Source organism: Corylus avellana, chromosome ca4 (genome assembly GCF_901000735.1).
Source record: "Corylus avellana chromosome ca4, CavTom2PMs-1.0".
Classification (NCBI taxonomy): domain Eukaryota; kingdom Viridiplantae; phylum Streptophyta; class Magnoliopsida; order Fagales; family Betulaceae; genus Corylus; species Corylus avellana.
The window spans coordinates 27,784,060-27,794,252 of record NC_081544.1 but is presented as its reverse complement, the minus strand read 5'-3'; the positions used below and the strand labels follow the sequence as shown (position 1 = coordinate 27,794,252).

The 10,193-nt window shown below is 35.6% G+C and overlaps 2 protein-coding genes across 3 annotated transcripts; both read left to right on the top strand.

The window, feature by feature from the left end:
- Nucleotides 1-835: 835 nt before the first annotated feature.
- LOC132179236 (UPF0481 protein At3g47200-like) lies at nt 836-3,148 on the top strand. 2 transcript variants are annotated; one of them, XM_059591907.1, is made up of 2 exons: nt 836-950; nt 1,703-3,148. In XM_059591907.1, exon 2 carries the CDS (start codon nt 1,730-1,732, stop codon nt 3,014-3,016), a length of 1,287 nt encoding a protein of 428 aa, XP_059447890.1. In that variant the 5' UTR covers nt 836-950; nt 1,703-1,729; the 3' UTR covers nt 3,017-3,148. The 2 variants fall into 2 exon arrangements, with proteins under 2 accessions (XP_059447890.1, XP_059447889.1); XM_059591906.1 differs by having other exon boundaries at nt 1,516-3,148.
- A 3,875-nt stretch (nt 3,149-7,023) lies between these two features.
- Nucleotides 7,024-8,304, top strand: LOC132178351 (UPF0481 protein At3g47200-like). Its single transcript, XM_059590795.1, has one exon. It carries the CDS (start codon nt 7,024-7,026, stop codon nt 8,302-8,304), a length of 1,281 nt encoding a protein of 426 aa, XP_059446778.1.
- The last annotated feature ends 1,889 nt before the right edge of the window (nt 8,305-10,193 follow it).

Below are 10,193 nucleotides of genomic sequence, written 5' to 3'. Positions count from 1 at the left end.
ACATGCATGTGAGCATAAAAGGGGGATAGTTGATAGTTGATAGATGTTATTGATGGACTTGATATTTTTTATGCTTTTGACATCTCTGTACTTGTTAACCATTTTTAAGCAAAATAGTCCAAGTTTAGTGGTTTGATTGGATTGTCTTGTAACCCATGGAGTTGTATGTTGTTTATGTTTTGTCACAAAATTGTCAAAAGGAAAGTTTATTAGGCTTTTGTGTGTTCGCAAATTCATAAGTTAAATGTCAGTTCAAAAGAGGGCTGCAAATGAAAATTTGAAGTCTTTGATTGTTGTACAATCGATATCCAATTCAGGGTGGTCCCATTGAAAAAAAAAAATAAAAAAAATAATTCTAAAAGTTAACTTGCCTCCTCAATATATATATATATATATATATATATATATATATATATATATATATTTTAATTTTGTCCTCCCCCAACCAGTACATTATAGTTTCTGCCCTGTCGATTATCAGGGACACGCTTTCAAACCTACCAGCAATCCCTCAAGCTTTCTGAGAGAATTCTTTTTTTTTTTTTTTTTTTGCCCTTTTAGTGAAGGCACTCTCAGCTTACGGACTATGAAACGGGCATTGTCCCTTCAATATGGGCTTCTTTTGGGCAAACGTTATATAGCATAGGGATATTCCACAGGCAACTGGGGGGCATTGCTCAAATAGCCCAACTTCACACTATCTGACAAGGCCCAGAAAAAGGATTCTCGATCTCCATTTGGACTGGAGAGGATCCTCTTGCCAGAAGAAGCTGCGTAGCCTGCGTGCATCTAATTATAAGTCAAAGTTTCCTGAGCTACTGTAGCAGCAGTCTTCATGTTGTTAAGAGAGATCTCTCTTAAAAGATAAAACTATCCTCTAACTGTACTAGTTTTGATTAAAGGCTAAGAGACAAATCTGCAGAGGCCATCTACAGTCGGTCTTTAAACAAGTAAGTTCCATTACCCTTCTTCCTTTGTTTTTTCTTTTCTTCTCTAATATGCTAAAATACTATAGACGCGCGATAAATTGTTCAAGAGTCTTTTAAAGCCTGTATTTCACTCTGGCAATATGGGTTTCCCTACTGATGTTTACAGTCAAAAGTTAATCGTTAGAATTCAGGGAGACAAAATCTTGAGATAATCATACTTGTAGTCCTAAGCGATTCACTGAGATTGGGTAATCTCCATGGTCGTGTTTATATTTCAGAATCTAGAGGAAGCAATTTCGATTTCAGTCCACAGCTCGAATTGCTCATACATTTCATATAAGGTTCATACAAGTACTCGGTACTAAACTATTGAAACACCTTGTCGTATTATGTTATGTAATTGAAGTTAGAAGAAAATACGATGGAACTTCCTATCCCACAACCATGAAAGTGAAATAAATAGGTTGCTACTACCCTATTACTAATTACTAATTAGCTAAAAGCTAATCAATAAAATTATTGTATTGCATGTATCTCTACGATGGTTGGAAAATGGAACTTAGCGAATGTAAATGTTAATGAGCAGAGTCTTCAGCAGCCAAGTTGTATAAGCAAGAAAAAGGGAAAGAAGGAAAGAAAAACACTAAACTGACTGGTAGGTGAAATTGGGCTCGAACACCTTGATTTTATTAGTTAGTAGATGGATATATGTAGGTGTCAGCTTGAAATTCATTAACATTAGTGATTGGTTTTGTGCAATGTATTTAGAACAGATTTGACTTGTACAATTTGTTTAGAACATGAGGGCTGTTGATGGAGCTGATCTTGTCTCCATTCGTATTGATGAAAAGCTTGTTGGGTTTACTCCAAATACTTCGGAGTACTCTTGTATATTTAGAGTGCATACCCAGTTACGCAACGTAAATGAGAAAGCATACGAACCTGAACTGCTTGCTATTGGTCCTTACCACCGTGGCAAGGTTGATTTGAGACAGATGGAAGAGCACAAATTGCGTTATTTACAACTACTTCTTCAAAGAAGAAACGAAAGCAGTGTGGAAAGATACATCAAGGCCATGAGAGAATTGGAAGGAAGAGCTCGTAGATTTTATGCAGAAACCATTAGCCTAACCACAGATGAGTTCGTAGAAATGTTACTTCTTGATGGGTGTTTCATCATTGAGTTGTTCCGCAAGTTCAAAAAGACGGATCCAATACATGATGAATGTGACCCAATCTTCCGATTGGATTGGATGTTCTATAGCTTAACACGTGATCTAATGTTATTTGAAAACCAAATTCCATCCTTTGTTCTCACTAAATTGTTCGAGATGACAGAGGTTCCTAACGAGCAGGACCACCTTATTAATCTAGCCATGTTTTACTTGGAAGGCTCATTATTTTCATTTGGAGGCCGTATCTCAAAATCAAGTTATGAATTGCGAAACAGTAGGCATCTACTTGCTTTGCTACATAAATCTGTCACTCCACCATATGTAGAAATTAGTACAGGTAAGAATGTCGTAGAGTGGAATTCAATACCTAGTGCCACAGAGCTTCAAGAGGCTGGAGTCAAATTCAAGAAGCTAGAGACAGGTGGCTTCTTAGAAATAAAGTTCAACATTAATGGGGTAATGGAAATTCCACCTTTGAAAATAGGAGATGTAACAGAATCGATGTTCCGAAATCTGGTTGCGTATGAGCAATACAGTCCAAGTAATAATCCCAAATACTTCACAGAATATATGAACTTCATGGATTATCTCATCAACTCTCCAAAGGATGTTGAATTACTTCGTCGACGAGGAATTATTGAAAATTGGCTGGGTGATGATGAAGCTGTCTCCACAATGTTTAACAAGCTTAATCACTGTGTCGTGGTATCCAACTTCCGTTATGCTCAAATTTTCAGAGATGTGAACAAGTATTGCAGAAGACGTCAGAATGTGTGGATAGCAAAATTGAGGCACAACTACTTCAACAGTCCTTGGGCATTGATTTCATTTCTTGCAGCTGCCTTTTTGCTCATACTTGCTTTAACACAGTCCATTTTTACCGTTCTTGCTTACTTTGTTCCCAGAAAGTAACAAGTAGCTGATAATTTTGTTCCCTTAATTAGTTCATATAACATAATTTTGGAATAATGTTTTAGTAATTCATGACTTAAATGGCTCCTCAGAAGATCTTTCTGCTGATAAGCTAGAGTTATCTTTGTTGAATTCGAATGCCTATTAATAAGTTGCTTTGTTAAATTCAAAAAGTTTCAACTTGGTCACCAAATTCTTGTGTTTATTTTATGTTTTGTTGGATTTTGGTGATAGTAACTGTGGTGTTTGACTTAATAATTGTTTCGAATTTTTCAAACTTGACACCGGGGAGAAAGTAATGAATCTATATTTTGCCATTTGTAGTTGATTTAGCTCTTTTCTGCATTGAAAGGGGGATTATTAGTAGGATGTTAGTTGGACTGCCAAAATGTATTGTAAATTCAATAGTTAAAGGTGGGTGAATTACCATGGCAATCACACAATGAGAAAAGTAGTGATAAGGAGGAAATTTATCATGAGAAGGCCACACCCACATAGGCCATGGCTACTGTTTTTAGCACGTCACCCACGTGCATCCACTTTTACTCCTTCGGCCAATCTTCTCACTCCCATTTGTGCTACACTTCCGCAACACTCTCTATCCAAAAAAAAAAAAAAAAAAAAAGCTTTGCCACTAGTTGAGTAATTTTATTGATAATGATTCATGTTTTTTCTCGTAAAGGGGAAGAAAAAGGCTGTCGGACATGTTAATGTTTGGTTGTTGAAGAAAATGGCTTTGCCATGTGTGTTGCATGTCTACGATCACTTCCACTTGCTCTCTCTTAAAAGATAAAATCATAAAACCATATATATATATATATATATATATATATATATATATATATATAACGAGTCGAGCAGAATTATATTAGAAAACATCTCAAGTACAGCGCTCAACATCAGTAAGAGAAGAAATACAATGTGGAATTTTCTCAATATATAAGAACATGTTTTTCTCTATAGGACAATGCTTCTTTTGCAAGACAGTGGGCTGTCTCGTTAAAGTTTTGTCCAACATGGTTGACCCTCCATTTAAGCAGGCAATTTATTACCCCTCCGGTTTCATCAATTAGGTGACCATGCTGACTCCAATTTCGACCATCTATTTTCAAAGCCTGCACCATTTGGAGAGCTATAACCTTCTAAAATCACCGTAAAAAATCTCAATTCTTTGCTAAAATGTGCAGCCCTCAGTGCCACCATGGCTCCTGCAATATTTGGTGCAATGATGTGATCATTTGGTGGTGACAAAGTTGCCAACACCTCTCCCGAGTTATCTCTAATAAAATCATCCTTTTAAGCGCACTAGTTATCGTTCTTGTATTCTATGCTTTAACGTTTTGATTAAAGGCCAAGTAACAATCTGCAGAGGCCATCTACAGCCAGTCTTTGAACAAGTTCCACTATCCTTCTTTTTTTTTTTTTTTTTGCAGATGTGACTAACATTTTTTCCAGTATAAGAACCTGACTTTGATACCATTTGTAACGACCCCTATTTATAATTACTAGATGCATGTGCAATTGTTAGCTTGAAATTCAATTAACATTAGTGATAGAGGTTTTGTACAATTTGTTTAGAACATGAGGGCTGTTGATGGAGTCCATCTTGTCTCTATTCGTATTGATGAAAAGCTTGTTGGCTTGGCTCCAAATGCTCGGGAGTATTGTATATTTAAAGGATTGGATCCTCCCTAGCTTAATGCGTGATCTGTTGTTACTAGAAAATCAACTTCCATTCTCTCTTACTAAGTTGTTTGAGATGATTGAGGTTCCTAATAACCTGCAGAAGAACATTACTGGTCTAGCCCTGCTTTTTTTCACTTCATTGCCATCTCTAGAGTGTTCGTATGAATCAGGGGATGTTTCAATCCAAAACAATAAGCATCTACTTGGTCTGATACATAAACTTATGCGTCTTTCATTTGCGAAAATGGGGACGATTGGAAATGTTGTGCTTGATTAAAAAGAGTGGAAGGCAATGCAGTGCGCCACAGAGCTTCAAGAGGCTGGAGTCAGATTCAAGAAGGTAGAGGGAGTCAACTTGTTTAACATGAAGTTCGACAATGGGGTAATGGAAATTTCACTTTTAAAAATAGAAGATCAGACAGAATGTATCTTCAGAAATTTGATTGCATATGAGTAATATAGTCAAAAGAATCATCTCCAATACGTAACAGACTATGTAAACTTCATGGATTATCTCATCAACTCTCCAAAGGATGTTGAATTGCTTTGTCGATGTGGAATAATTGAAAATTTGTTGGGTGATGATGAAGTTGTCTCCACCATGTTCAACAAGCTTGGTGACTGTGTCGGGGTAAACGACTTGTGTTATGATGAAATTTTAAGCAATTTGAACAAGCATTGCGGAAGACGTCAAAATGTATGGATGGCAAATTTGAGGCACAACTATTTCAACAGTTCTTGGGCATTGATATCATTTCTTGCAGCTGTCTTTTTGCTTCTACTCACTATAGCACAGACCATATTTTCCCTTCTTTCTTACATTATTTCCATAAAGTAACAAGTACCTGATAATTTCGGAATAATGTTTTGTGGCTATTCAATGGCTTAAATCGATGGCTCCTCAGGCAATCTTTTTGCTGAGCTAGAGTCATGACCTTTGTTGAATTCGAATGTCAAGCTATTGTCATGGGAACCACCTTAATTAATTAGAGGTTGTTTATGGGTTTGTAATAATGTTTTAGGCATCAATGAAACTGTTGGCTTATTTTTTTATTTGAGAAATGATTCACGTTAATATTTTTTTGTTATTATTATTTGAAATCAAAACGACCTTGTTTCATTTTAAATGGGGTGGGTTAATCTATTGTCAAATCCAATCTAAAAATATGTCTAATAAACACCTGCTTACCAAAAAAAAAAAAAACATTTAGGCCCATAAAAAATAGTCTTGGCCCAGTATAAAAGACTCACTATTAACTCATTAACCGACCTGCATGTAACCAACTTAATCAAAATAGTCGGAAATTGTTACCTCGGTATACAATTGGTTAATTAATCACTTAACTAACCATGACAGTTCAGTGAGCAAAAATGCTCCTACTATCACTGCCCTACTTCCTAGGAGCATATAAATCACCCAAAATCAAGTAGTTTACTGCATAAAAGATGCACTTAATTTAATTATAACATATATACCACCTTGCCAACAGCCACTTCTCACTAAATTAATCCAGATGTTGTACAACAACATGTTGTTGTTGTTGTTTTTTTTTTTTTTTTTCAATGATGACAAATCTGAAGGCTTGTTTTTCAAAAAATTCGCACTTGCCGCGTAAGAGCTGTCGCCTTTCGCTGGGCTTGAGAGCAAATGCCTCATTTCTCCTACTTGCTTTAACACAAACCATGTTTTCCTTCTTTTCTTTTTTTTTTTTTTTCTCACAATTTTCCCAGAAAGTAATAAGTATTACTACCTGATAACTAATTTGACCTCTAATCCATATGGACTTCATTTGGGAAAATGGACGGCCAATACGTTACAGGGCTATTCCACGCGCAAATGAGCGTTACATGACATCCGACAAATAGCCCTTCCCTTCCCTTCTTGACACTATCTGACAAGGTCAAGGTCAAGCAAAGGTTGCCTTAAAACAAGTCAAACTTCTGTTAAGACCACTTCCACCTTCGCTTCCTCGATCTCTTAAAACATATATATAAAACAATCCTTTTAAGCGTAGTAGTTAGCTTTCTTGTATTACTTCTATGCTTTAGCCGTCTGATTAAAGGCCAAGAAACAATCTGCAGAGGCCATCTACAGTCAAGTCTTTGAACAAGTAAGTTCCATTATCCTTCTTGCTTTTTTCTTCTTGCGATTTTTTTCTAGATTCACTAGCATGCTAAAGTATTATAGACGATTTCTTTTTTCGGGTTTTTGAATGTCCAAAATAGATTTGGTAATTAATTATTATAGCAATGAATGCAATTTATTATTTATCTTAACTCAACATAGTTTGGAACTGAGAGTTGTACAATTTGTTTAGAACATGAGGCCTGTTGATGGAGTTGATCTTATCTCTATTCGTATTGATGAAAAGCTTGCTGGGTTGACTCCAAATGATTCGGAATACTCTTGTATATTCAGAGTGCATAACCAATTACGCAAGACAAATGAGAAGGCATACGAGCCTCAGTTACTTGCCATTGGTCCTTACCACCGTGGCAAGGATGACTTGAGGCTTATGGAAGACCACAAATTGCGCTATTTACAACTAATTCTTCAAAGGGGAAATGAAAGCAGCGTGGAAAGATACATCAAGGCCATGAGAGAATTGGAAGGAAGAGCTCGTGAATTCTATTCAGAACCCATTAGCCTAACCACAGATGATTTCATAGAAATGTTGCTTCTTGATGGGTGTTTCATCATTGAGCTGTTTCGCAAGTTAGCAGTGACGGATCTAAGAGAAGAATTTGACCCAATCTTTCAAGTGGGTTGGATCTTCTGTACCTTAAAGCGTGATCTATTGTTACTGGAAAACCAACTTCCATTCTTCATTCTCACTAAGTTGTTTGAGATGACTAAGGTTCCGAACCTGCACAAGGAGATTATTGATCTAGCCCTGCATTTTTTCACTTCATTACCATCTCTAGAGTATTCCTATGAATCAGGGGATGTTTCAATCCGAAACAATAAGCATCTACTTGGTCTGATACATAAATTTATCCGTCCAATTGGAAATGTTGTACTTGATCAAAAAGATCAGAAGTCAACACGGGGTGCCACAGAGCTTGAAGAGGCTGGAGTCAAATTCAAGAAGGTAGAGGGAGTCAACTTATTTGACATAAAGTTCAACAATGGGGTACTGGAAATTCCACTTTTGCAAATAGAAGATCGATCAGAATCTTTGTTCCGAAATCTGATTGCATATGAGCAATACAGTCGAAATTATCATCTCCAATACGTCACAGACTATGTGAGCTTCATGGGCTATCTCATCCACTCTCCAAAGGATGTTGAATTGCTTCGTCGACGTGGAATTATAGTAAATTGGTTGGGTGATGATGAAGCTGTCTCCACCATGTTTAACAAGATTGGTGACTGTGTCGTGGTATACGATTTGTGTTATGCTGAAATTTTAAGCAATTTAGACAAGCATTGCAGAAGACGTCAAAATGTGTGGATGGCAAAATTGAGGCACAACTATTTCAATAGTCCTTGGGCTTGGATTTCATTTCTTGCAGCTGCCGTTTTGCTCCTAGTTGCATTAACACAGACCATATTTTCCATTCTTTCCTATTTTGGTTCCCAGAAAGTAACAAGTACCTAATTATTTTTTTTCCCTTACTTCATATAACATATATAATTTGGGAATAATGTTTTAGTAATTCAATGACTTATATGGCTCCTAAGGAAATCTGTCTGCGGAGCTAGACTCATGATCTTTGTTGAATTCGAATAGCTATTGTCATGTGAACCACCTTAAATATTTGAGGTTGTTTATGGGTTTGTAATTAATAATGTTATGAGCATCAATGAAACTCTTGGCTTATTTCGATTTCCAAATGAAACCCTCTCTCTCTCTCATCATCATCAGAAGCATCCTGAGATGACTCATTATGGTCAAGTGTATTATTCACAACCCTAAGATTTCTCTTAACTTCAGAATTGTTGGTAAAAGATTGGAAAGTATTCATAGGAAAAGGAATCAATGATCTCACTTATGAATTTAGTTTGAACAGAGTGAACCTTCTCTGATACCAATTGAAAATATAAAATTAAACTCCAAACACACCTAAAAAGGGGGTTGAATAGGTGTTGACAAAATAATACGGAATTTAAAAAATTAACAACCATAACCAAACTCAATCTTGCAGCAAATTAAAGAGTAAAAATTCTACAACAGTAAAATAAAATCAAACCACACAATATCAACCATCACACAATCAATACAAGGATTTTGGTGATGAAGTAAAAATATTTTGAAGAACTCTTCAAACGTAAAATTACCCCGGGACAGTCAAATTCAGGAAATCAATCAACTATAGAAGAATAAGGATTACAAAAAGTCTACACTTATAAAACTTTTGAAATTGATACTCTCTTGCATAAGACAAGCAACCCCACTTGACTTCTACCGCAGTAGCCTTCCCCCAAACGTCTAGAACAATTCTTCTATTTGATCTCCTTTACTGAAACTCTGGTAGGCTTCAGTTGTTGTTGATGAACGATTGTGGTTTACAACAAAGACTCTAAAAGACAGTCAATTGAAAGCACAAAAACATGAGTTTTCTCTCTTAGCACATGAAGGAATAGCCTATTTTTTCTCTGAAAATATTGCGTTCAATCCTTACATAATTTGTGCTTCAAAAGTACTTGAAAAAAAAAAAAAAGAAGCCCTAAAATCACAAAGTCGGTTCCCAATTTCCATCAATTCAAACAAGATTTTCCGTCTTCTTTTCATATCCCGTTTTGACTCTGAAAACGTTGAAATTGGAAAATTTTCATGAAATTCAAAATTGTAGCATTTGAGTTACTTTCAAACGACACCAAGTTTGCTTCAATCGGAGCTCAGAATCAAAAGTTATGATCATTTTAGTCTAGTAAGGTCAATATTGATAACATACAAAAACTTGAATAATTATGTCTTTGATCAACTTTTTCACCAACTTAACCCTAGACTTAATTACTTACACCCAAACATGTTTTGACACTAAATTTTCCAACACTAAAAACTTAACATCCATCATTTCAATCTTTCCATCTTGAGTTCTCTTTACTGATGGTCTTAGAGCATCCTTATCGGAACATCTTCTGTAGCATTATCTAAAGAAACTCTGTCTAGCTTGATCGTGTAGCTTAACATGTTTCACGGTATCCAACTTCTATTATGCTAAAATTTTCTACAATTTGAACAAACATTGCAAAAGACGTAAGAATATATGGATGGCACGAAAGATAATTAATTGTAAAATAAATTAAAGGAAAATACATAATAAAGAAACTAAGAATAAGGATTTACGTGGTTCAGTCTATAACCTATATTCACAAGATAAAGCTCAAAAGGCTATATTTTACAAATGAGATATATAGTCTTAGAGTATCCTTATCGACAATGTTTTATTTTTATGTTTGTTGGATTTTGGTGATATTAATTGTCGCGTTTGACTTAATAATTATTGTGGTAGGTAATATGAATTATTGTAACTTGATATCTTG

What these genes read in the sequence shown, in the direction of transcription:
- LOC132179236 (XM_059591907.1), top strand. Translation starts at nt 1,730, where the DNA reads ATGAGGGCTGTTGATGGAGCTGATCTTGTCTCCATTCGTATTGATGAA.
- LOC132178351 (XM_059590795.1), top strand. Translation starts at nt 7,024, where the DNA reads ATGAGGCCTGTTGATGGAGTTGATCTTATCTCTATTCGTATTGATGAA.